The 27,781-nt window shown below is 40.0% G+C and overlaps 1 protein-coding gene across 5 annotated transcripts in view; it reads right to left on the minus strand.

Moving 5' to 3' along the window:
* The window catches only part of LOC144592874 (tyrosine-protein phosphatase non-receptor type 1-like), a 55,521-nt gene that overhangs the window by 1,058 nt on the left and 26,682 nt on the right, over positions 1-27,781 (minus strand). For 2 of the 5 annotated variants that reach the window (XM_078398065.1, XM_078398066.1), the window contains exons 3-9: positions 27,038-27,138; positions 21,818-21,916; positions 17,500-17,637; positions 16,494-16,703; positions 14,747-14,908; positions 12,081-12,283; positions 7,021-7,122 (exon numbers count right to left, since the gene is read on the minus strand). In XM_078398065.1, the coding sequence (XP_078254191.1) occupies positions 7,021-7,122; positions 12,081-12,283; positions 14,747-14,908; positions 16,494-16,703; positions 17,500-17,637; positions 21,818-21,916; positions 27,038-27,138 (1,015 nt within the window). Of the gene's footprint in view, positions 1-56; positions 7,123-12,071; positions 12,284-14,746; positions 14,909-16,493; positions 16,704-17,499; positions 17,638-21,817; positions 21,917-27,037; positions 27,139-27,781 lie in introns of those variants that run through there. The other 3 variants (XM_078398063.1, XM_078398064.1, XM_078398062.1) reach the window with 2 other exon arrangements.

The following is a 27,781-nucleotide window of genomic DNA, read 5'->3' on the forward strand; positions in this document are numbered from 1 at the left end:
CAAAGGAACATTTTAATAAAAGAGTAGAACCACAAATTTCAAATTCACAAATTTTAATATCTTGGAAAAAGACAGGTGGCACTTGTGCACTATTACATAGGAGATTATTAACACTGATTCTGTTTCTATAATACAGGTTTGGGAGAAATATTAAACAGTAAATTGACGCACCTCAAGATAGCCAATTACTTTGTTTTACAGTGAAGTCAATCGATAATATTTGTATTCACCTATTTTCTGCCAGTTATAAGAACATGGGGACATATTTTTGATCCATATAGAGACTGAGGGGAACACTTATGAGTCAGTTCTTAAAGCTAAAGTGAGGCCCCTTGAATCACAAGACAGGACGGGATAAGGCGTACCATATGGCCGATCCTGCCAAAGAGAAGAGTTATCTTTCACCGCTTCCACAGTGACTTTTGCACACCTGCACTGTCCTGTCTAGAAACTGTAAGCGTATTAGGAGACAATTACTTTTTGCACGAGGAAGTGTTACACTTGTTAACATCATGTCTATAACAGGCAAAATGGTTTCCAGAGGCACACAAATATAATTAAATGTTGCAAGAAATCTTTTAGTCTTCAATTTATCACATTAAAATATTTGCAGAAAATGTTAAACTATCTTTAATTAAAACTGGCTTGTCTTCATGGGATTAAAAAATATAGCTCTCCTATGAATTATATAAAATATTTAGTAAGTTACGACAATGCATATTAGGAATATGACCATGTTTAATCAAATTTAAGATGCACCACAGACATCCTACACTTAAATTAGATTTTAAAAGCTTTAATTTTCCTCATCATTCCCCAGTTTGGACCTGCAGTTGAAGAGAAACATTTTGTTTTTAATGTGGTGTTTAAACACATGGATTTATTATAAAAAGAAACACTGTTCTATAAAGTTTTGAATTCAACCTTGTTCTTATGGTTGAAAACTGGAATAAAAATCTACATATTAAAATTGTGTATGACAGACTTTCTGTCCACAGACATTACTTATTAATGTGGATACTTTACCTGATGTGTAACAAGAAATAATTCTTGATGAAAATCTGAATGTAAATAATTATGGAAAAATATTATCGCCATATGCCAACCCTTTGCCATTACTTTTGTTGGTCAATTTAATCACTCCTATTTTGTGAATACAAAAAATTCCATCTGTTCCCCCACACAAAATAACTGAAGGTAATATTTTATAACTTTAAAAATTTTACATGAAGACCACCCAGGGTGCACATTTAAGCCAGTCAGTGATAAGACAAAGAAGTAAATATTTCAGAAGAATATGATTACCATGGTCACATATCAAAAAGGTTATTGGGGAAACAAGAACGTGGATTACTTCATTGGCCGAAAAGCACTTTGGAAGATTCTGAATACGTGAAATGTAGGTCACCTTTCTTCCTATTAATTTAAATTGGTTTAAAAGCCATTCAGGTGAAGTAGAGGTATAGTGAAGAGATAACAAAAGAGCTAATTGTTTTAGTGGCTGTGTAAATAAATACTTCATTGTCTTTTGAGTTATTTAGCCTAGGGCTAAATATGCTTGCCCGTATTGTACCAATTTTAAATGTTAAAACTAATCAATAAATTTAATTTTGAAATGAAGCATTTCATGATCACCTGTGACTGCCTGATGTTATGAATATAGAATAACATTCTGATAAGCAAGGTGGGGAAAATTAGGAAACCTTCCAAATTTAAAAAAAAATTTTTTTTAAAGGATAGCTTCATGGATAATCCAGCAACCACAAACAATATTTAATAGATAGTTAAAATGTTTGCTGTTGGGTTGAAGGGTGGCCAAGAAGATTCCCAAAATAGGCAAAGAAACAGCTTGATAACATGATCAGTTCACCTCCCAGGATGTGGACTCAGTGGAAGAACAGCATCCCATGACGTGACTGGTAAAGACAGAAATGAGTGAAGCCTCTCTCCCCACATTTCTTAGCATTGTTTTCCTTCCATCACAAACTTCACCACCTCACGTGCAAGTCTCTAGCCCACTGAAAACGGAGACACAAGTGGTGACAAAGGCATTTGGCATGCTTGCCTTGGAAAGCCGAGGCACTGAGTGTAAGAATTGGGATGTCATGTTGCAGCTGTACAACACATTTTGAGAGTGTGGTGTACAGTTCTGATCACCACTCTACAGGACACGGATATTGTTGCCTTAGTAAGTGTGCAAAAGAGATTCAGCATGATGTTGCCTGGAATGGGGGGCCAGAGTTACATGGTTTTACAGAGTTACATCAGATTAGGAAGGATAAGACGTGCGGCACAGTGGCGTAGCGGTAGAGTTGCTGCCTTACAACGCCAGAGACCTGGGTTTGATCCTGACTATGGGTGCTGTCTGTATAGAGTTTGCAAATTCTCCCTGTGACCCATGGGGTTTTCTCAGGGTGCTCTGGTTTCCTCCCACACTACAAACACATACAGGGTTGTAGGTAAATTGGTTTCTGTAAATTGTCCCTAGAGTGCAGGATAGAACTAGTGTGCAGGGTGATTGTTGGTCGGCATGGACTCCAGGGGCCGAAGGGTCTGTTTTCATGCTGCATCTCTAAACTAAGTGAAAAGGGTCCCAACCCAAAATGTAATCTGTCCATTTTTCTCTACAGATGCTACCCGACCTGCTGAGTTCCTCGGTGCTTTTCTTTTAATTCCAAAACTACAAGTTTCTTGTGTTTACAATAGATTGGTTAGATAACTTTTCAGTGAAATGTAGGCATCTGAGGGCGGTTTTATTGAGTTTTATAGAAATGAAGAGCACAGATAAGGTAGTCAGTTTTTAACCCCAGCTAAGAGTCTAGAATGAGAGGGCATAGGTCTAAGTTGAAAGGAGGAGAGAATTTTAAAGAATCGAGTTTTTCCAGAGGGAAGTGGAACGAGCTGCCAGAGCAAAATACAATCGCAATGGTTAAAAGGCATTTGGATAAGAAAGAAGTAATGGGATGAAGGTCAAACACTGGCAAATGGGAATTGCGTAGATAATCACCACAATCAGCATGGACCCTTTGGGCCAAAGTATCTGTTTCTTTGCTGTCCAGTCCGTAACTCTGCTCCTCATTAAAAACATTTTATTTACTTCCTTCAGAAAACATGGACAGTTAACACTTCCTATTCATATTAATTTCAGTGTTAACTCCAGCCATTTTCATTGCATCCCATTCAACATCTGCCAACCATCTTGCATCTCATTTCTTCAACTTCAATACATTCACCATAAGTACCATTACTGCAGTAGCCACGATGTATAGTTTGGTCAAATTTTAATTTCAAAACAAAACAAAAAATCTGGAATATGCCTGAAAGTCATGTATTAAACAAAAACACGACTTTGTTTAGGGGACATTTAGAGTATTGTGTGCAGCTCTGGTCGGCCCATTATAGAAAGGATGTGGTGGCTTTGGAGAGGATGCAACCAAGGTTTACCAGAATCCTGCTTGGAAGAGCAAGCGTTAGCTGTAAGGAGGGAGACACAAAATACTGGAGTAACTCAGCGGGTCAGGCAGCACCTCTGGAGAAAATTGATAGGTAATGTTTTGAGTCGGGGACCCTTCTTCAGACTCAGACTTCAGAGCCTGAAGAAGGGTGCCAACCCGAAACATCACCTTTCATTTTTTCCCGGAGATGCTGCCTGGAGAGGTGGTGGAAGCCAATACAGCAAGAAGGTTTTAGAGGCAATTAGATAGATACATGCACAGGCAGGGAATGGAGGCCGAAAGACCACATGCAGGCAGATGGAATTAGTTTTATTTTGTATCATGATAGCCAAAGGGTCTGCTCCTGTGCTCCACCATGACACCAAACAGAACTCACTATCAGTATGGTATTACTCAGAACACCTTTTAAAACCACAGCTCATGAGATTTTAACACAACTTTGTGGTAATTTCCAGGTTCTTTTAGAATAAGTATCCACTTAAGGTTTAGAAGACCATCTTCCTCAAAAAAAACAAATTCCTGATCAGTATCTCCCACCCGCCAAAGAGTGGGCACAAAGTAAATGTGTCATCTCTGGATTATAAATTGGTCATACTATTTATCCCACAGTATTTCATGCATTTTCTGCTTAAAATGCAAATACTATTGCCTTCAGGAGACAATGATCTTCTTGTACAACTCCACAACTTGATGGTTCCATAACTATTAGTTTCATAAACATAAGTGTATGTGCATAGATGGCATGGTCAAATTGACAACCACTTGGCCACCATAATTATATCAGTAATTGCTGAGTTTGGAACCTGCCTAGACCATAAATGGATTGTGGCAATAGAACATAATTAAGTAGGTTTCCTGACCCTTCAAGTTTGCCATACCATTCAATAAGGTTATGGCTGATGTGATCCAGGTTTCAATTACCTCCTCTACTTACCAACTTACTCTTTAAATAGAAAATAAAGAAAAAAACCTTGACATCTTGAGGTAGGGGTACTGAAATCAAGCATGTAGTTTTCAAAATAACATTGCATATAACTGCATATAACTATGTATTACTCCAGGTTATTAATAGTGACCAAAAAGAATGCAATGTTTCCATTTGAGATAAGTTGGGGGGAAAATCATGATGCAGGCTCTTATGAAAAGACCTTATGAAAAGGTTCAGTACCTTGTCAGTATTTCTTCCCCACTGTGGCTACTCCTAAAAGGTAAAGTCTCCTGATTTTAGCACTAAACCTGCTCCTGCTCTGCATGGACATGGAATCTGCTTGGCAAAATCTGTCAGATTATGTTGGAGGTGCTGATAGACATGTACTTCTCTCGAGATGTCCTGTGAACTACTGCATGGCGAGTTGCAACCTGCTCAATATCAAAACAGTTTAGGATCCCGGAACAAGGCTGATGTTTGGAATCTACAGGAAACTAGGAGAGTGGGCATTAGGCAGAGAAGCACCGAGGTAGAAGGTTATAATAGAGCAGTTTACTTCTGCTTCTATATAAGCTCATAGCAAACACAGCAACACAGACTGGGAATTGTTCATGAATAACACAAAGTTCTTCTTAAGTCTAAACTTGAGATTGACAATGAGCTGCATCTCACACTGATCACAGCAATAAACTTGCCATCACAAGTCTATTACAAAATACATCAGCAACAAGTTCTGTCAAACGGCCTTTGTCCTGAACCTCTTTTTTAAAATAATGAGAAGATTGCTTACTCGATACGCGAAAATCAAACATTGCCCACATGTTACCTGCCACATTCAGGAAATAGGGGAGCCACATTCTTGGCTTCAGTGCTGTATATTTTTAATGCATTACATACTGCTTATTGTGGCCGATTCTTATTCATGTTTTGATACAATCTATTTTTAGCATCCGTGCATGATTTTCAAAGCTAACAACTTCTTACCCACCACCCCCCCTACCCACCTCCCCTTAGGTTTGCGTCCAAAAATTAGAACTTTTCTCTTTGAAGACCTGCAGAAATAGTCTAAAACTTAATTTTAAAACTAATGTGCAATACCAGACTTCTATCACTAAGGAATGTTAATCTATTTACAAAGTTCACTAATCATATTACGCAGTAGTGATTCAGTGATACAACATGCACTGCGAAGTGGACCAACAATTTTCATTAACAGGTTCTGATGTAGTGGTTTACAAGAACCCTCGTGTAGTATGATGCGTCATCTCCAACATAGACATACAATATAATAAGATACTACTCAAGAGTGAATTTTATTCAGCTGGTCTTTCTGGAATGTAAAGTTATAACAAATTCTATATGCGAGCTGGTGTTATTTTGAACAGAATACCCTTTTCCTGCCCAATACATAAGATTGTATCATCTTGGGATAGTGACATTATCAACCAGCACTAACAAGAAACACTTCTCAACTCTTTAACCCACAGAAGCAACTTTGGATGTCTTGCCAGCATTTCTACATCAATCTCTTTATAATGGACTGTGCACTTTTAAAATAATACATGATTTATCTTTAAATACAGATATTTTATGCCTGTGGACTAAATAGGAAGTTGAATTGAAAATTTGAGTAAAAGTTGAGAGATATGTTTTACAGGACTGTGAAGATGAAAGTCCTGCTGATATAAAAAAACCTGTGATTGAACAGCTCTATGGGTTAAGGAATTAACTAGTATTTTAGACATCCACAATAATACAGTAAATAATCAACCATACTTAAATCACTCTTTGTTTAGAAAATTAAAAATTATATTTCCAAAAGGCTTCCAAAGCCTTTGCCAAATGAAAAGCTGTATTTTCTATACAGGGTGATAAACACAATGAAAAATGTGTGACCTAAAATAACTGAAAATTTTAAGCCAGAAGTGACTTTATTAATGCAAACAAATGCTTTAAGTGCACAGCAATTCTGCTGGTCAGAAAGTAAACGTTTGAGGAAAAAATGCAGAAGAGCAGTAGACTAAAGCAGTAAAGAACCCAGCGACCAGGCATGCAAATAAGTTGTTTTCTGTTCCTTGCTGGTTTATCTTTTACTGGCATGGATATTCAAAACTCTCTGCCGATTAAAACGCACTTTGAAAATGTCCAAGCTGCCAGTTGAGACATGCCATCATGAAGCAAAAATAAGACACCAACATCCTTTTGGAAAATCTCAAGAACAGGAGAAAGACTGCTTTTAATGGAAGCACAATGTTTAACCAAAGATTTATTGCAGCACAGGTCTGATAGTTCATTTACAACAGAATTTTTTTTTTTGTCTGGTGGTTTCGAATATTCAGACATCTGACAATCCAAAAACCTGAGAATCTATGTTGCAAACTTCTGAGTTAAAACTAAACGGTTAACTCCACCCTACTGTATTCTCTGACCTGTTAATTCTGAAAAAACATTCAGTTCTTGTGCAGGGGAGACACCAATCCTCAGCATCCGAAACCTCAGATGCAATATGCTACTGTAGACCCTTAAATGAAGTTACAAATTGATCACTGAAAATACAAAGAGCAGCAAACAATAGCTCCAATCGCAAAGGTAGCAACTGCAGCAATGTTAACGACAATAGGTTTCCAATATAACCACCTTTTTCGTTTCACCTCAGTTTCATTAAGCTTCTGTTTCATTCGCTGCACTTTCTGCGCTGTACTTGCTATCCTATCCTCGCGGTGTCGTTTACGGATGTTACTGAAAGACAAACAAGAAAGTGATACTGAGTAATAAACAATATGCTATTCAGGAACTGTACAAAATGAAAAGGATAGAGTTGACTTCTCAATTATACAACACAAAGGGCTAGAACCTGAAACGCCAGATTTACTGGGACACACACACCCGTGATAAGCTCAAGGGAAAATACTAAATCGGCAATTCTACATGAAGCAGGGGAGTGGGGCCAAATTGATTCAATGAGCTTCTTTACTGCAACATATCTGATCAAGAAAATTGAAAAGGCAACCAACTATGCCTCATCTGTACCATAGTGGATTTCAAAGACTTAATGATTGAGAGACCAAATCATACACTTCCTAGTCATCAACTTAAAGCGCTATCAGTGGAGGTCTGGGAATCGGTGCCCCATGCATGATGCAACATCTGGAAGGAAAGAAACAAAAAGATTCAACGGGTACCAAGAAATAAAAGCTTTAATACAGTAAAGCTGTGTGTTTCAAGCAATAGTATTGAGGGCACAATTTATCCTTTATGATTTGGTTATGATGAGGGAACCAGAATACCCAGGGAAAACCCACGCAGTCACAGGGAGAAGGTACAAGCTCCGTACAGACAGCACCCGTAGTCGGAATCGAACCAGGGTCTCTGGTGCTGTAAGGCAGTAGTTCTACCACTGCTTCCCTGTGCTGCCCCATTGAACGTCTGTTCACACTAATTTTATGTTACTAGTTTTAGTTTAGTTTAGGGATACAGCGCACAAACAGGCCCTTCGGCCCATCAGGTCCACGCCGAGCAGCAATCCCCGCACATTAACACTATCCTATACCTACTAGGGACAATTTTTACATTTATCAAGCCAATTAACCCACAAACCTGAATGTCTTTGGAGTGTGGGAGGAAACCGAAGATCCCGGAGAAAACCCATGCAGGTCACGGGGAGAACGTACAAACTCTGTACAGACAGCACCCGTAGTCGGGATCGAACCCGGGTCTCCGGCACTGCATTCGCTGTAAGGCGATGTTATCCAGCTTTCTTAAAATAATAATAATAATATATTCCTTTATTTGTCCCACACCGGGGAAATTTACAGTGTTACAGCAGCAAAGTGGATAGCAAGAGATCATTCATTATAAGTAAAAGATATATAAATTGTCATCAGTTTTCTGTGTGTTCTTAGCTGTTATTGTTGACTCGTCTGCTGGGAGCAGTGCTGGTTGTGCAGTCTCACAGCAGCGGGAAGGAAGGACCTCCTATATCTCTCCTTCACGCACTTGGGGTGAAGGAGTCTGTCACTGAAGGAGCTACTCCGTGCAGTGACAGTGTCCTGCATGGGGTGGGAGTCGTTGTCCAGCAGCGACGTTAGCTTTGCCATCATCTTCCTCTCTCCCACCACCTGCACTGTCGAGGGAGCAACCCAGGACAGAGCTGGCCTTCCTGACCAACTTGTCGAGACTCTTCCCTTCCGCCGCTGAGATGTTGCTGCTCCAGCAGACCATTCAATAGAAGATGGCCGATGCAACCACCGTGTTGTAGAATGTCCTTAGGAGTCCCTGCACTCCAAAGGACCCGAGTCTCCTTAGCAGATAAAGTCTGCTCTGGCCCTTTCTGTAAAGCACATCAGTGTTTTCAGTCCAGTCCAGTTTATTGTTGAGGTAGACACCCAGGTACTTATAAGAATCCACCCTCTCGATGTCCATTCCCTGGATGTTCACCGGTGTCAGGGGGACCTGGCTGCGCCTGCGGAATTCTACCACCTTCTCCCTGGTTTTCCCCGCGTTGATCCGGAGGCAGTTCCGCTGGCACCAGTCCACAAACTTCTTGATCAGTTCTCTGTTATCCCCGTCCTCGTCGCCCGTGATGAGGCCGACGATGGCAGAGTCGTCATAGAACTTCTGTAGATAGGAGTCTGCAGAGCTGTGCCTGAAGTCCGCAGTGTACAGGGTGAACAAGAATGGAGCTAGCACTGTTCCCTGCAGAACCCCAGTGCTGCAGACCATCCTGTCCGAGACCAGGTCCTTTGTCCTCACATACTGTGGTCGGTTGGTGAGGTAGTCCAGAATCTAGGATGCGAGGTGGTGATCCACTCCTGTGTGCTCCAGCTTGCCCCCCAGAAGCCCCGGCTGGATGGTGTTGAATGCACTGGAAAAATCAAAGAACATGATTCTCATAGTGCTATCCGACTTCTCCAGGTGTGAAAGAGCTCTGTTCCGTAGGTAGATGATGGCGTCTTCCACCCATTATCCACTCATTGAGGGCAATTTTGAAGTAAATTAACCCACAAATCTGCATGTCTTTTAGAAACACATTTTTCTGAAAAAACTTTAAAAACATAAACAAGATATCTTCATATAGACATCATAGAACAGTAATTAGCAAAATACTAGTGGTAGGAGGTAAAATATTAAAATTCACTTGCAAGCATACTTGATCTAAAGATTTGGGAACGTACATTTTCAGGAAGCCTTTCTTACTCTAAGATATAGAACCATTAATTATAAACATTATCACTCTGTTTTAAATGTGCAAAATTGTCAGATTCAAGTGATAGCATACAAAAACAAATTATTAAAATTTAAGTGCGATGGCACTATTCCTTTAAAGGTTGGAATTTTATTTTTAAAACTGATTATACCGCCTTTGGTCAACGTGGGTTGTTTTTAAATGTGCTATACAAATAAATTGACTTGACTTGACAATAGAATATAGAACAATACAGCACAAGAACAAGCCCTTTGGCCCATAATGTCTGTGTTGACCATGGTGCCAAGACCATCTCTTATTTAACTGCACATAATCCATATCCCTCCTTATGTTTATTGCATGGTAAATTAAGTTTTTCAGAAAGCCTTCGACAAGGTCCCACATAGGAGATTAGTGGGCAAAATTAGAGCACATGGTATTGGGGGTAGGGTACTGACATGGATAGAAAATTGGTTGACAGACAGAAAGCAAAGAGTGGGGATAAATGGGTCCCTTTCGGAATGGCAGGCAGTGACCAGTGGGGTACCGCAAGGTTCGGTGCTGGGACCCCAGCTATTTACGATATACATTAATGACTTAGATGAAGGGATTAAAAGTACCATTAGCAAATTTGCAGATGATATTAAGCTGGGAATTGTGAGGAAGATGCAATAAGGCTGCAGGGTGACTTGGACAGGTTGTGTGAGTGGGCGGGTACATGGCAGATGCAGTTTAATGTAGATAAGTGTGAGGTTATTCACTTTGGAAGTAAGAATAGAAAGGCAGATTATTATCTGAATGGTGTCAAGTTAGGAAGAGGGGATGTTCAACGAGATCTGGGTGTCCTAGTGCATCAGTCACTGAAAGGGAGCATGCAGGTACAGCAGGCAGTGAAGAAAGCCAATGGAATGTTGGCCTTCATAACAAGAGGAGTTGAGTATAGGAGCAAAGAGGTCCTTCTACAGTTGTACCGGGCCCTGGTGAGACCGCACCTGGAGTACTGTGTGCAGTTTTGGTCTCCAAATTTGAGGAAGGATATTCTTGCTATTGAGGGCGTGCAGCGTAGGTTCACTAGGTTAATTCCCGGAATGGCGGGACTGTCGTATGTTGAAAGGCTGGAGCAATTAGGCTTGTATACACTGGAATATAGAAGGATGAGGGGGGATCTTATTGAAACATATAAGATAATGAGGGGATTGGACACATTAGAGGCAGGAAACATGTTCCCAATGTTGGGGGAGTCCAGAACAAGGGGCCACAGTTTAAGAATAAGGGGTAGGCCATTTAGAACGGAGATGAGGAAGAACTTTTTCAGTCAGAGAGTGGTGAAGGTGTGGAATTCTCTGCCTCAGAAGGCAGTGGAGGCCAGTTCGTTGGATGCTTTCAAGAGAGAGCTGGATAGAGCTCTTAAGGATAGTGGAGTGAGGGGGTATGGGGAGAAGGCAGGAACGGGGTACTGATTGAGAGTGATCAGCCATGATCGCATTGAATGGCGGTGCTGGCTCGAAGGGCTGAATGGCCTACTCCTGCACCTATTGTCTATTGTCTATTGTCTACTATAAAATGTTAGATAAAGAACATTGAAATATTCTCTCTTGATTTTGCAGCATGTCCTTGTTCTTCGAGCAAAGGTAAAAAGTAAATTTGGAGTTGATGGCAAAGACGGATTTAAAATAAAGATGTAATCACTTTAAAATAGTAAAAAGTGGGGATCAGGTCCTAAATTATAACTTCAGATTATTTTACCAAATGGAATGAGATTACGTTGTCAATCGTGTTTGCACATCATGGGAAACTCCTAGCCATGTAAGCACATTAGTAACAGCAGGAAGAAAAATGTAAATATCATCACAGGCTTCAACCACAAGTCCAATGAAAGACACAAAATGCTGGAGTAATTTGTTACTGTTTGAACTACTTCCATCTGGCAGATGTTACAAGGCCTTCTATTCCCCCCACCTCCAGACTAAGAAACAGCGTTATTCCTAGAGCTATAGCTGCTCTGAATCGGACCTGCTGAGAGCCCCCCCATGATGTGTCTCTGCCCCCATGGCCATCTGGCACAACTGACCCTGCATGAACCTTTTTGCACTTTACCTTATTTCCTTTTTTTCCCCCCCTTCTTTTGTTGTTTTTGTTTTCGCCACATTTTATTTTTATTTTTTTAGCATCGATATGGAAGTGGCATTCTAAATCTCGTTGTGCTTGTACAATGACAATAAAGATATTGTATTGTATTGTATAACTCATCGGGTCAGGCAGCATCTCTGGAGCAAAGGAATAGGTGACATTTTGGGTCTCAACCCAAAACTTCACCTATTTCTTTTATCCGGAGATGCTGCCTGACCCGCTGAGTTAATCCAGCATTTTGTGTCTATCTTCGGTGTAAACCAGCTATTCCTTCTTGCGCAAGAAAGTCCAAAGTTAAGAGCTCAAAAGATAATGGGGGTAGTAAAACAAGGTGACTAATTTAGTTGGTTTCTTTTAGAAAACACAAACTTACTTTACATACTTTGTTTTGCTATCTTCCTTTTCTTGTACTGAACTTTCTTCTGTTGAAATGTTGTTTTCTGCATCTGCTTCTTCCTCTGCCGCTAAATGAGGGGCCCTATTCTCGTTATGTCGTGGAAGGGCCCGTTTAGGAGGTTGGGGAGGTGGAGGCGCATGGTCTGGCACAGGATCCTGGTCTTCATTGGAAAGCTCTTTCCATCTTTTCTGTTACGAGACAACAAAATTAAAATCGTTCTTTGCTCCTACTTTAATCATCATCATAAAAGCAACCTGCAATGAGTAAAAACACGCAAAGTCTCATTATAGCAAAAGTAGCAAATCATTTTTTTAAACTTTGATCAGACAAAGTATTCCTTATACAAATTGTCTTATCAATCTCTCACCCAGTTAGGACACAGCAGGAATTTCAAACTTCTTGATTAGTATGGGTGTCAGGGGTAATGGGGAGAAGGCAGAAGAATTGGGTTGAGAGGGAAAGATAGATCAGCCATGATTGAATGGCCGAGTAGACTCGATGGGCTGAATGGCCTGATTCTGCTTCCATAATTTATTAACTTAATTTTTCACTCGGTCAACATTCATAATATTGTTTCTCCATTAGATTTTCCAGATCACAATAAGTTTCAATTTTGATGTTACCAAAAGATTGCAAGTATCTGACACATCCTGACAAGTTGTGACATAACTTTAATGAATCTTTGAATAAACTATGGATTACAATTAAGCTAATATAAAAAAATTCAACCCTGTAAATTACCAACTTGAACTTTACAGCACTCTGAAGATGAAAAATTCTCAAAAAAGTATGATTTGTATTACAAAAGATTAAAACCTCATTTTCACTCAGTCAAATTGTTTTTTAGAGTTAGCTCTGTTTGTTTCAACATGACAAGAGCCATGGGAAATAATTCAAATTAAGTAATGCTCAATCACATTATATAGATGTAGAAAAGGAAAGAATAGTTTTTTTCCCTTACTCTTGATTTGGCTGGAAAACATGAAAAGTTATTTTCTTTATAATAAAAAATTACAAGATTTAATGTTAACCAATAACTATCTCCACCATCGACCAATCTGTGATATAATAATGGTAAAACTTCAAAATAAATTAGGAGGGACAATTCACAACATGCACATGACCCACGGAAGGAATTGATTTGATGAAAACAGGATTCACATACATTTCAGAAGCAGGGACCGTTCTTGAGCCTGAAGAAGAGTCCCGACTTGAAACATCACCTATCCCCAATCTCCAGAGATGCGACCCACTGAGTTACTCGAGAATTTGTATCCATTTGTGCAAACCAGCATCTGCAGTTCCTCGTTTCTACATTTTGATTGCTCCACTGTAAAATCTCCAAGGTTTGCCTACTTTGAGTTACTCCAGCACTTTGTGTCCATAAAAGATCATAGTTGCTGAGGTAGTGGTTAAGCTTCAAGAGCCTGTTGATTATGGGAAGCTGTTCTTGAACCTGGTGGTCACGATTCTCAAGTTCCTTTACCTTCTTCCCACTGGTAGTAGCAAAATGAGAGTGTGGCCAAGGAATGTGGGTTTTTGATGACATCAGCAGTCTTTGAGGCAGCACATCTTATAGAGTACTGTCATAGTGCTGGAGTATCTCAAAGGCATACAGCATTAGACTGGTAACATTTAAGGGCAAATTTATTTCACTCATACAATCAGAGCAAAATTATAACCTACACATAAATACAGGTAGGCCAAGTAGTTGGGCATAACTATGGAAGATGCGGTTCGGTCTGGGAAGTGTGAGATCATCCTTTGAGATCCAAGAAAGACAAATCAATATTTACTAATGGTGGGACAAAAAGCTGTTGTAGTGCAAATGGTTTTGGGTATTCATTCACATAAATCATTGCAAGTCAGCACTCAAGACTAAAATGTAATCAAAAAGATTAATGGACTATTGGCCTTTATCTCAAGGAGCTGCAATTCAAAATTGACAAAGTGATGTTGCAGCTGCGCAGAGCCTTGGTCAGGACCCAGATGGAGTATTACATTGTAGAAATATATATATTGATATCAAAAGGCTACTTGATCTTGAAAGAGGTGCTGTAGAATTACCAGAATGATTACAAGGCTTAGAGATAAATTAAGGCCGCACAGAGGACATGCACGGCCCATTGAGAAGATTTAAACGTTATCCAATTGAGACTTTAGAGATAGAGATTCAGTGGAAACAGGCCCTTCGGCCCACCGAAGCCGTGCTGACTGTCGATCACTCCATACACGAACACTATCCTACACACTATGGAAAATTTCCAAATTTTGTATTGAAGCCAATTAACCTACAAACTTGTATGTATTTGGAGTGCGGGAGGAAACCAGAGAAAAAAAACATGCAGTTACAGGGAGAACGTACAAACTCAGTACATACAGCACCCATAGTCAGGATCACACCCATGTCTTTGGTTCTGTAAGTCAGCAGCTCTATCGCAATGCCAAAACTAAGCTATTAAAAAGATGGGAGTAAATATGTAGGGTAAATAGAGAAAAGATTTACTCTCTGGTTGGGGAAAAGGAGAGGGGCATAATTATAAAGTTATCCGCACACCATTTAGAAACAAATGAGTATTTCTCAGTTTCATTTTTGTGCTGCACAACTCTATTACCCTAAGGGATCAAAGAGGAGAATAAACGTCTTTTACCTGTACCGAAGGATCTCCCATGATATATTTTGCTCCCTCTATAACTGCCATGTATGAAAATCTCAACTGATCTGGAGTTTGTATGAGCCCCATCCGGTATTTCCTCATTTCCAATAGTATTTCTCTGATGTCCACGGAAGAGGGATCTTGACGTTTCTCCATCTGTAAGAAATACACTTAGCTCACAATATGGTCACTGGACACAATTTTAAAAAAATATCCACATTTGTTCATAGTGAGCATAAGGGGTTGGACACGTTAGAGGCAGGAAACATGTTCCCAATGTTGGGGGAGTCCAGAACAAGGGGCCACAGTTTAAGAATAAGGGGTAGGCCATTTAGAACTGAGATGAGGAAAAACATTTTCAGTCAGAGAGTTGTGAATCTGTGGAATTCTCTGCCTCAGAAGGCAGTGGAGGCCAATTCTCGGAAAGCATTCAAGAGAGAGCTGGATAGAGCTCTTAAGGATAGCGGAGTCAGGGGGTATGGGGAGAAGGCAGGAACGGGGTACTGATTGGGAATGGTCAGCCATGATCACATTGAATGGTTCGAAGGACCGAATGGCCTCCTCCTGCACCTATTGTCTATTGTCTATAACCACTATAAGCACCGACACAGTATTAAGTACGGTGTACCAACATTAGGCTGGCATGACCCAGGATTCTCAAAGCCGCATTTAAATTTCTGCGTAGAAAGGGTCAGGAGGGGCTGTGCATGGAAAATATGGATGTGGAGGCTTTGGAAAGGGTGCAGAAGTGTACTAGAATGATGCCAGGTTTAGTAGTTATTAGCTGCAGGGGAGAGGTTAGATAGACTTGGATTGCTGTTTCTGGAAAGCTAGAGGTCCCAGGGAGGGGGAGTCCTGTGTATATTATATTATGAGAGGCAAAGATAGAGGAGACAGTCGGAATCTTTTTCTCAGGGTGGAAAATCAAATACTAGAGGGCAGAACTTTAAGGGAGGGGGGCAATGTTTAAAGGAGATGTGCGGGGTAAGGTTTTTTTTGCAGAGGTTGGCGAGTACCTGGAATCAGTTGCTGAGGGCAGTGGTTGAAGCAGATATGTTAGTGGTATTTAAAAGACTTTAGTATTGGCATATGGATATGCAGGGAATGGAGGGATATGGGTTATGTGCAGGTAGATAAGTGATGGTCATGGCATCATGTTCAGCACGGGCATTGTGGGCCAAAGGACCTGTTCTTGTGCTGTGCTGTTCTATGAATTAAATTATTGCACAAACATTAGTGCCAATCACAGAATGGCATTATAAAGGACCAGGTAGCAGATGAACTGCCCATGAAATCAACTGCGTCCTTTCACTCTGAACTCCAGGCAGGCAGTTGATCGTGGGAATCTCACTCAAAGGGTTTCCTCACCCCGCCACTCCAATCCTCCCATTTTGCTCTCAACATCTGAATGTGGGAATCAACAGCAGGAGCAGCGATTACTGCTGCTCCCTTGCTGTTCTGGACAAGGTGGTGCTGGCCAGCCTACTTGGGCCGCTGTGCTCCCTGTGGTGAGGGAGGTCCCACTGGGATCTCAGTGACGGGGCTCCAGGATTCTGACCCGACACCCAGGCAGTTATGTCAATGGGGGAAAACCCATACTCGGTTATCGGCAATGATTGACGCCATTCCCACCCATGACTGTTATAATGAGGGTTTACTGCAATAGGATATTAAATGATTTCTCACTGATGGGTAACCATGTGGTACTTTCAATAGTTCGTTAAGTTATATGATCACTCACCAAAACAAGACAAGTATCTACCAAAGAAAAGGTACCAGATCGTCCAATACCTGCACTGCAGTGAACTACTGCAGGCCCACAATCAGAGTTCAAGCTGCCCGATTCTCTCACTTTGAACAAAAAATTAAGGAATGAAGCAGGGGATTCGGGTACCCCAAAGTCAGGCCAAGTGGTATAATGAAAATGGTAAATTTCTCGAGTCTCTCCAGTCTATTGGCACAAAAACAAAATTTAATCAGTAAAACATTTAAAAAGAACTTGGGTAAAGCATTCTAAACATGCAATTCATTACCTTAAAATTTCATTAAAAACTAAAGAAAAGAGATTATGAGAATGAAAAAAATCTAACACTAAAAATTTTAATGCAAGGGGTATAAATAGTAAAGAAGATCGTTTGAGAAATGGGTGATGGCATTTAATCCAGACAAGTGAGAGGTAGTGCGCTTTGGGAAAAAGAATGAAGCTCAAACACATACCACGAACGGTATAGTTTTATTGCGTATTGAGGGACAAAGGGAGCTTGGAGTACAAGTTCATATCTCGTCAAAGATGGCAACACAGGTAGGTAACGTAGTTAGTAGGGCATATGGGCTACTGGCCTTCATTAATCGGAGCACTAACCAGTCCACTGACAAAAGCTTTTCACTGTACCTCGGTACACTTGACAATAAACTAAACTCACTGAATACAGAGTAGGGAGGTTATTGTAATCAGCTGTCATTTTTTTAAAAACCTACTTCATCTAAAGTGGCAAGTACCTAGAATGTACTGCTTGAACAATGGTTGACGCTAGTTTGCTGACAACATGGTGTGTCGCGATGAACTTGATTTGCCTAGGCATAGAAGGCTATGGGCTAAGTGTTGGGCGATGGGATTAATACAGAAGTGTGGCCACTGGTCAGTATGGACGAGTTGGGCTGAGTGGCCTCTTTACATGCTGTGTGATTCTATGAAATAAGACCTATTTAAATATCACTACCACCATTTCTATTAAAAATCCCCTTACAGAGTTTCTCTGCAATTCCAGCTGTCGCACAGTGTAGTATGATTTTACATCTTCACATAATAATGTTAAGCTGAACTCAGTATCTTCAAACGCCATTGTTTCCTCGTTCATGTTTGGCCAATACTTTTCACATTTTACCTGCAACAGAAAAGACAACACACAAGTTTCACTTTCCTATAAACCACGTGGCTTTAAAAAAAGCTGTAAATAGTTATTATGGCACAGATACAGTAATTAAATTGAATTTAGATGTCGTCCATTTGTACTCAACATTTTTACTTGGCAGTTCCACAAGGCAAGGAGGATAGAAAAGTTGATAAGAACTTTATCCGATCTTATTTGGAGGCAGATCTCTAACATCCTGTATTACATTTGCAATATTAACACCAAAGTAACATTGGCAAAGTAACAAGTTATGCAAGTACTATTTTAATTAAACATGCCTACACCTTAAAGCTTTTGTGCCTGTTCAAGAGCCAATTAATTGGGAAAGTTATGCTACTTCCGTCCAATAATGGGACAAACATTATATAACCAAACTTTAGAATAACACCACAGAATTAAAACAAAATTCTCACTGCATTTGAAAAAAAATAATGCAACGATCACAGCACAGATTGCTGGACAAAATTTACTATTCCCTATCAGAAATAAAAACTGATCAACCATGCAAGGTAAGAGGGGCATAGATAGACCCCAATGGGGGGGGGGGGGGGGATCATGTAGAAACAAAGATATGCAGGAAAAGATCATGTTGAGATTCGATTACATTCTTCAGCATTGCTAACATTATAGGAAACATAAATCCTTCTCTTATCTTCTTCAAATCCTTCATGTGGCAATGTTTTGACAAATATTTTCCTGACAAATCCTTTTCTTTGCAAATCCCTTAAGCATTGTTGTTAAGCTGGATAAGGAGAAATATGTCTACCAATATTTTGGCTAAATAGCTTTATTGTTGCAGTCCCTTAAAAATTCAGCAGGAGGTCTAGAGTCCCAAGCCATGGGTCTGCCAAAGTACATTGAAAATGCTCCAACTTTTATTTATTTTTTAAATCAGTGTTCTATTGAAAAGAATATGTACTTTATATTGTGGGAGAGAAAACAAAATCTGAGTATAGATTCTTCAGTAGTTTTCTTTAAGAATACTGCAACAAGATGGTGGGTTTCAAAGCAACAAGCACCTACTAATAAAACAGTCAAAATGTCTCAAAAAGTCAAAAAAACACAGCTAAAGGTGCTGCATCTAAAACATGAAGCATTTATAATAAGATGAATAAGTTAACAATATTACATAGATATGGTTTCAGAGTGACCAAAGTTGTGAGTTGAATTATTAAATATTTAGGTAGGGCAGTCAAAATGGAAAGGAAGTGAGTGGTATTGTTAGCAAAGCAAGATGCAAGTGCAATAGGCAGAAAGAAGATTAATTCGAAAATGAAGATGTGGAATCTGCCAAGCTGGACCCAAGTAGTGAAAGGGGCAGAAGATATTGATGGTTGTCTCTAGACCTTCATGTGGTGATAAGAGAGCATGGTGTCGAACAGGAAATTAAAGATGCATGCAACAATGATACATCCACAGGAAATTAAAGATGCATGCAACAATGATACATCCATAATCACGAAACAAAAGCAAATCAGCAGTAATATTGATTTATTCACAAAATGCTGGAGTAACTCAGCAGGTCAGGCAGCATCTCGGGAGAGAAGGAATGGGTGACGTTTCGGGTCGAGACCCTTCTTCAGCAGTAATATGGTAGGGGAAGAAATCCTGGTCCTATGGCTTTGGGCTCAATATGTTGAGCTGTCAAACCGGAACCAGCTATCCTCGATTGAGTATTGTGTAAGAAAATATTAGTTAAAAATCCTGTTGAGCAAGGTCCGAGGCAATAAGAGATTGAACATGAGCCAAAATCTTGTTGATAGAGAGACAATGGTTCACGTTCAACGAATGAGTGTAGGAACTGCAATCATTATATATTCCTGCCTGGTTCAAAAATCAAAAGAAAGAAAAGTGATCTAACCATGGCTAACAAGAGTTAAGGAAGAATTAGATCCAAAGAGAAAGTTACACACGATTGTCAGACAATGCACCAAACCTGAGCATTGGGAGCAGTATAGATTTTTGCAAGGGAAACAAATAAATAAGAGCAAAAATAGAAAACAAGGGTAAAGTTGCAGGGAATAGAAAAATGGACATCAAAAGCTTCAAACATGCAAAATAAAAAAGATCTGTGAAATCAAGTATAGGTTCCCTATGATCAGATGCAGGGGGATTTTTAATAGGGAATAGAGAATTGACAGACTAAATAAATTAAGTAAAAACTAAAGGAAATTACTATTCGTAAGAAACTCATTTCAGAGAAATTAACTAACAAAAATCATCATCTCTGATAATTTGCATCAGAGTACTAAAGATGAGAGCCATGGAAATAATTAATGCATTGGTTATCATGTGTTAGAATTCAATAGATCAAGGAACAATGACTGTATATTGGAGGATGGTAAATGTATCTCCATACTCTATAAAAGGGTGTGAGAAAATAGGAAGCACAGAACAGTCAGTCTTGCATTTGAGATGGAGAAAGTGCTGTAAATTACGTTGAAGGATTAAATAAAAACAGGCACTCAGAAAAAAAATGGGATTAGATCACACAGATTTCTGAAAGGGAGATAATGTTGGAGAAACCAATTTTTTTTTTTTAAAGGATGTAGTCAGAACAACAACCAAGCACGAACCAGTAGATGTGATGTACTTAGATTTTCAGAAAGCTTTTGGTAAAGTTCCATGTAAGAAGTTAATGGGCAAAATTAAATTTGATTAGAATTGTTAAGGACAGGAAACAGTAGTAATATGGTAGTCTTTCTCCAAGTGGCAAGCAGTAATGAATGAATGAATAAGTTTATTGGCCAAGTATGTGCATATACAAGGAATGTAACATGGGGTACTCTTGGATTCTGTGCTTGCGGTTTGCTGACTACATCTAAAGGGATAAAGTTATGAATTTGGAGGTGTAAGCAAAGAGACCTCGAGGCAACTTAGATTGATCAAATAGGAATAAATATGGTAAATAACGTGGATAAATGTCCATCCATTTTGGTAAGAAAAACGAAGGCAAACGGTGGTTCACGTGCTAATGTACAGCACACGTCATTACAAATAAGCAAGCAAGCAGATGCACCAAGCAGTTAAGGTTGCAACTTATATGTTAATCCTTCAATGCAAGAGGATACAAGTATGAGAGCAAGGTTGACTAGCTACAATAATGAAAGGACTTTGGGGAGACCACCCTGTGAATGTTGTGCACAGCATTATAGGGCAATGCAAGCTCAAAAGGACTGAAAGGCCACTCTTTGCTCATATTTTCTGTATAACTCAATATATCATATGCCACAATGCTTTCCTCATAAAAACAGTAAGCGGGTCAGACAGCATCTGGAGAACATGGATAGGTGTTGTTGTCAGGACCCTTCTTCAGCCATTATGGGTGGGGGGGGAGGGGGGAGGGGGGAAGCTGGAAGAGAGGAGGGGCAGGACAAAGCCTGGCAAGTAATAGGTGGAATAAGAAGATAACTGCAGATGCTGGTACAAATCGAAGGTTTTTATTCACAAAATGCTGGAGTAACTCAGCAGGTCAGGCAGCATCTCAGGAGAGAAGGAATGGGTGACGTTTCGGGTCGAGACCCTTCTTCAGACTGATGTCAGGGGGCGGGACAAAGGAAGGATATAGGTGGAGACAGGAAGATAGAGGGAGATCTGGGAAGGAGGAGGGGACGGGAGGGACAGAGGAACTATCTAAAGTTGGAGAAGTCGATGTTCATACCAGTGGGCTGCAAAGGGTATGAACATCGACTTCTCCAGACCCAAACAGAACATGAGATGCAGTTCCTACAATTTGTGAGTAACCTTACTGTGGCAATGGAGAAGGCACAGGTCAGAAGGATCATTTATGGGAATGGGGAAGGGAAGTTAAAATGATTAGCAACCAACAGATCCAGTAGACATTGGCGGACAGAGCGCAGGTGTTCGGAGAAATGGCCGCTGATCAACTGATAATATGAACAACACTGTCAGTAATGATTCTCACGCACAACAATCATTACTCGCTACCCTCTCCACATTGAACAAACAAAAATAGCAATATCTTGGTCACAAATCAACATCAGGCCAATTAACGTTTATCTTAAGGTGGTTGAACAAAATCTTCCCCTGTTCACATGCATAATGTAAATGGAAACTACGTTAGTGGATATATAATATATATTTGTTCAGTGAACTCAAATTAATTTACAAAAACAAATTATCTTTCACTTACTGATCCCTTTTCAATGACACGATTAAGCATCACAACTGCTCTGCTTTTTTGCTCCCAAACCATTTGCCAGAAATGTCCACATGAATCGGGAAGGGGGCCCTGTGAAAAGACCATATACAATGGAATCAATATCATTTAAAAATCATTCACTGCTTGTATGGTATGAGGCACTTCCCTTGCACGAGAATCTGAACTTTTTTTAATTTTGCCATTGGATGACAGAGAAATGAGAGGTGATTTCATTGAAGCTTATAAAAAAAATTACAGGGCTCATCAGAATAAATACAGAAAGGTCCTTCCCTGTGGCTGAGGAGTCTTGAAGCTGAATGTCATCACCTTTACAATTGAGAGGAGGATAAATTTCTTCACTGAATGAACAGTGAACCTTTGGAATTCACTCTCCCTTGGGACTGGAGACTTCCTCAATGATGCCATTCAAAAAGATCTTGACACATTTCTTGGTTTTAAGGAATGCAAGAGATATGGAATGGTGTAGGAAAATACCAGTGAGGTAGAAGTTCAACCATAAATTGGAAAGATTGAGCAGACTCTGCTGCCAGATCATGACCCCCTCAGCCACTTATATCTTTGCTTCGGGAAATAGGCTCCCCGTTTTACCCTTCTGTGCATATGAATTTTGTGCAACTTAATATTCCCACGATTTTCTTTCTTCTTAAAAACTTTGGAATAACAAACTTATTTAATTGTAGACGGACGATTAACTCTTTTAAGATGCAAAATCATCGTGAAATACGAATTGCCCCTTTCCTTGACAGAAGGTTCATACTTGCAAATCAGAGAAATTTTAACAGTTAGATGTGATTTAGGGCAATGAATGAACCTCCAGGTTCAGGAACAGCTTCTTCCCAACAATAATCACACAATAGAACACTATAAACATCAACTAAACTTAAAACTACAAACTGTCTTAGTTACACAAGGGACTTTGGGCTCTTGTTTTATTTTGCACTAATAAGAGCTTATTATTTATTGAGGTTTTTCTTTGTTTATTTGTGATGTTATCTATTGAGTATTGTGTTTACAGATCTGTCATTCTGCGGCAAGTAAGAATTTTATTGAGTAGGAAGGAACTGCAGATGCTGGTTTACAGCAAAGATAGACACAAAATGCTGGAGTAACAGCAGGAGAAGCAGCAGGATTGTCTGAAGAAGGGTCTCGACCCGAAACATCATCCCCCCCCCTCCCTCCCATCTCTTCTGAGATGCTGCCTGTCCTGCTGAATTACTCCAGAATCTTGTGTCAATCTTAAGAATTTTATTGTTCCTTTTCAGTAGTGTTCAACAATTGAACACTAGACTCTCTTCAGCTTGGGCCAGTGGTGTCCTGGCAAGTAACACAGGTAACACATGTTGCTACAGAAACACTCGTTTCATTATTGACCACAATGCTTGTAGCAGTACAGTAACTGGACATTCCACTTTAAAAAAAAAAAGAGCATAAAATTAACATTAAGGTAAAAGTCCACAGTTTATGAATGCCCAACGCTTACACAAGATCGAGCATTTGGACTTGCCAGCTACTATGGGGCTGCAGGCATCTTCAACATAGAAACTGTATAAACCTGCACGTCTTTGGAATAAGGGAGGAAACCGGAGCACCCCGAGAAAACCCACACGGTCACAGGGAGAGCGTGCCAATTCCACACAGACAGCAACCGTCGTCAGGATCGAACCCAGGTCTGTGGCGCTGTAAGGCAGCAACTCTCCTGCTTCGCCACCGTGCTGCCCTTTATTCCCCAAATTACTGAAACATCTGTAAATTCAATAAATTTGCCTACACTAAGAAATATTAGATAAAGGAAAACGGGGACTTAAAAAAAATAAAAAAATAAAAGAGATTTCTTGTACTTTTTAACAAAGCAAGCAACCGTGAATTTTAAACAGTTATTACAACTTCAAACTTGAGATTTAAAGTAGTCCAGGGACAGGGACAGTCTTTTACAGGCTGCTATCAGGCAACTAACCATCCTACCAACAACTAGAGAGTAATCCTGAGTTATTATCTACCTCTTGACCCTTGGACTACCTTTAATTGGACTTTACCTTGCACAAAATGTAATCCCCTTCATCATGTATCTGTACACTGTGGAGGGGCTCGATTGTAATCACATAGTCTTTCCACTGACTGGTTAGCCCCAACAAAAGATTTTCACTGTACCTCGATACATGTGACTATAAACTAAACTCAAAATCAAGTTGCTACCAAACTATGAGCATTTCCCTCTGCCATCTCTGACTGTATTGCAGTACAGAGGAGAACTGTGCACCTTTACTTAACTCATCCAAGTGGCTCTTGTAGGTTATATAATAGCAGGGACTATCACTGTTAATTTAGCCTTTGTGAATCCTATGCACACACACACGCACAGGACAACAGCAGAAGATAGCAATCTTCACACCTCCAGCACAAAGGTCCATCACAAGCTTTGAATAGAAACATAGAAAATAGGTGCAGGAGTAGGCCATTCGGCCCTTCGAGCCTGCACCGCCATTCAATATGATCATGGCTGATCATCCAGCTCAGTAACCTGTACCTGCCTTCTCTCCATACCCCCTGATCCCTTTAGCCACAAGGGCCACATCTAACTCCCTCTTAAATATAGCCAATGAACTGGCCTCAACTACCTTCTGTGGCAGAGAATTCCACAGACTCACCACTCTCTGTGTGAAGAAATGTTTTCTCATCTCGGTCCTAAAAGACTTCCCCCTTATCCTTAAGCTGTGACCCCTGGTTCTGGACTCCCCCAACATCGGGAACAATCTTCCCGCATCTAGCCTCTCCAACCCCTTAAGAATTTTATATGTTTCTATAAGATCCCCCCTCAGTCTTCTAAATTCCAGCGAGTACAAGCCTAGTCTATCCAGTCTTTCTTCATATGAAAGTCCCGCCATCCCAGGGATCAATCTGGTGAACCTTCTCTGTACTCCCTCTAAGGCAAGAACGTCTTTCCTCAGATTAGGAGACCAAAACTGCACACAATACTCCAGGTGCGGTCTCACCAATGCCCTGTACAACTGCAGCAGAACCTCCCTGCTCCTAAACTCAAATCCTTTTGCTATGAATGCCAACATACCATTCGCTTTCTTCACTGCCTGCTGCACCTGTACGCTTGCTTTCAATGACTGGTGCACCATGACACCCAGGTCACGTTGCATCTCCCCTTCTCCTAATCGGTCACCATTCAGGTAATACTCTGCTTTCCTGTTCTTGCCGCCAAAGTGGATAACCTCACATTTATCTACATTATATTGCATCTGCCATGCATTTGCCCACTCGCCTAATCTATCCAAGTCACTCTGCAGCCTCCTAGCATCCTCCTCGCAGCTAACACTGCCACCCAGCTTCGTGTCATCCGCAAACTTAGAGATGTTGCATTCAATTCCCTCGTCCAAATCATTAATATACACTGTAAATAACTGCATGGTTTAGTTTAGTTTAGAGATACAGCATGGAAACAGGCCCTTTGCCCCACTCTGACCATCATTCACACAAGTTCTAGGTTGTCCAACTTTCTGATCCATTCCCCTATACACTAGGGACAATTTACAGAGTATCAATTAACCGACAAACCCACGGTCATAGGGAGAACAAGAAAACTCCACTCAGACAGCACCAGAGGTTAGGATCGAACACGTCTTTGGCACTTTGAGGCAGCAGTTCTACCAGTTGTTCCACAATGCTGCCCAACAACATCAGTTAATTCCAAATGGAACTACAATCAAAATTTTAATCTTTCATTCTGTAAAACCCGATACCCTCATTTGCTATATAATCATGGAATGTTCATCGATCTCTGACAGACAAAACAAAGAGATCGCAATACAACAATCGCACCTTTCCTCTGCTTTGTATTTGGTGTTGTATTTATTGTTCTGTCATTACCACGTATACGGTTGGGATTCATGTGAACAAAGAATTTCATTGCACTCTGATGTTTATGACAAACTAATCTAATTATTATCATAAATCGGAACAGGACTCACTCCAATTCCATCACATCCTTCCCATAAAGTTAGAAACCAGAATTTACTCAATAATCAGTAAATCAGTCTGAAGAAGGGTCCCGACCAGAAAGGTCATCTGCTCATTTCTGCCACCAGATGCTGCCTGGCATGCCGAGTTCCTTCAGTGCTTTGTTATATCTCAAGATTCCAGCTGCTGCAGTCTCTTGTCTTTATTTAATCAATAATGGCTCAAAAGACAATTATATGTTTTAACTGTGCCATAGAGTTTTCTCAATCTGCTTGCTACTTCCAATGATTGATGCACATTTATATTAGGATGAAGTGATGGATTTAGATGAAGAAAGAGAGGAATGGAACATAACTGACTGGCAAGGATCAGTTTGGGATGAATGGCCCAATTCCTTGCTGTGTATTCCGCATAATCTATGTATGCAATCCATGCTCCCAGAATCTTCTGCTCCTGTAGCCCTTTTATGACAGTATTTTTTATTTTATAATGCTTCTCCTCATTCTTCCTCCAAAAACACATCACCTCACTTCACCACATTTAACACCAACTGCCCATTCTACCAAAATAAATGTACCCAGCTGTAACCCATCATTATCCTCTCCACTGTTCACAATATTACTTCGTTTTGCGTTGGATGCACAGCAGTAATTCAAGGCAGCTCACCACTGCTTTGAGGGAAATAATTGCTGGCCTTACCACTATCAAATAAATGCTATATAAAAAGCCCCACAACTTAAGCATTCAAACTTAGAACTAGAATAATATATCAAATGAGCATAGAGAGAAACAAACTAGTAGAAAAGTGAAAACAATAATGCCATTATCAAGCTCTCCAATTTGTCATTTATTTTACCAAAGCAAAAAAGACAAGTTGAATGAGATTGCAAAGGTCTCAGTTCAGCACATGATCATAAGCAGATTTAAGGACCAGCAAGTTTGCAATGTTTGAAACTGTTGAAAAGTGAAGCCAATCCCCCTCATGCATAAATGCCGAGAGAAGGAAATAAATTGTCCCCCTCCCCCCCCAAAACTAGGCATGGTGATGCACTGTTAGCGAAAGGTTGAGTGGTATTAAATCTTATGAATACAATTGTATTTTGCCTTTTCATTTGGGGTGGAGGTTAAATAAATTGACGAACAACACATTTTTCCTCACGCAAGCTTGCAGCAGAATTTTCGATATTTTCAATCACATCAGACAACAGTAGATCTGTGTATACCTACCTGGGTTAAAATGTAGTTTCTCTGGGCCTCTTCCATGATAATTAGACTTGCATTGATATAATCATTCTCTGCTGTCCGAAGTTTAACACGGCTGTGGTCAACTACAATTGAAAAGTAAAAAGATGTCAAAGCAAAATTAACATTCTGGACCATGTTATGTTATACTGAATATTAAACTGTAGGCATATTAAAACTTAGAAATAATTGGATTTGGATTTGAATCTGGATCGACTGATCAAATGAAAATGTCTTTGCTCAAAAGGCAGCAAAAGGAATTTAAAATATGATTCAATAGCTTTGTTTCAAATATACCCATACTGGCTGTAGTGGATATTGCCAATGACTTATGAACTGATGCCCTAAAATAAGAAAATGCTCGAATCATATATTAATTTAACAAAAGGACACTGGAACTTTAACATTCTCAGGAACTCCACACAAGTTAGAATTTCTCTCAGTCAGAATGAATTGTCACCACTCCTACTCCTGACTCTTTTCTGATGATTCCAAAAGATTTTGTCTATTTTATAGTGGTAGAAAGATTTCCCAAGATATTCAGTAATCTCTGACAGCCACATTATGGTATTGATTGAAGACCAGAGATCCAACAGTCTATGGGAATATCTCTCACTTTTCATCATATCAAACACAAAATTGCTCTACATCTGAGAAGGGTTCTGACCAGAAACGTCACCTATTCCCTTTCTCTATCATTTTGTGTCTATCTTTGCTGTACATCCTGTT

The sequence above is a fragment of the Rhinoraja longicauda genome, chromosome 4 (assembly GCF_053455715.1).
Source record: "Rhinoraja longicauda isolate Sanriku21f chromosome 4, sRhiLon1.1, whole genome shotgun sequence".
Taxonomy (NCBI): Eukaryota; Metazoa; Chordata; class Chondrichthyes; order Rajiformes; family Arhynchobatidae; genus Rhinoraja; species Rhinoraja longicauda.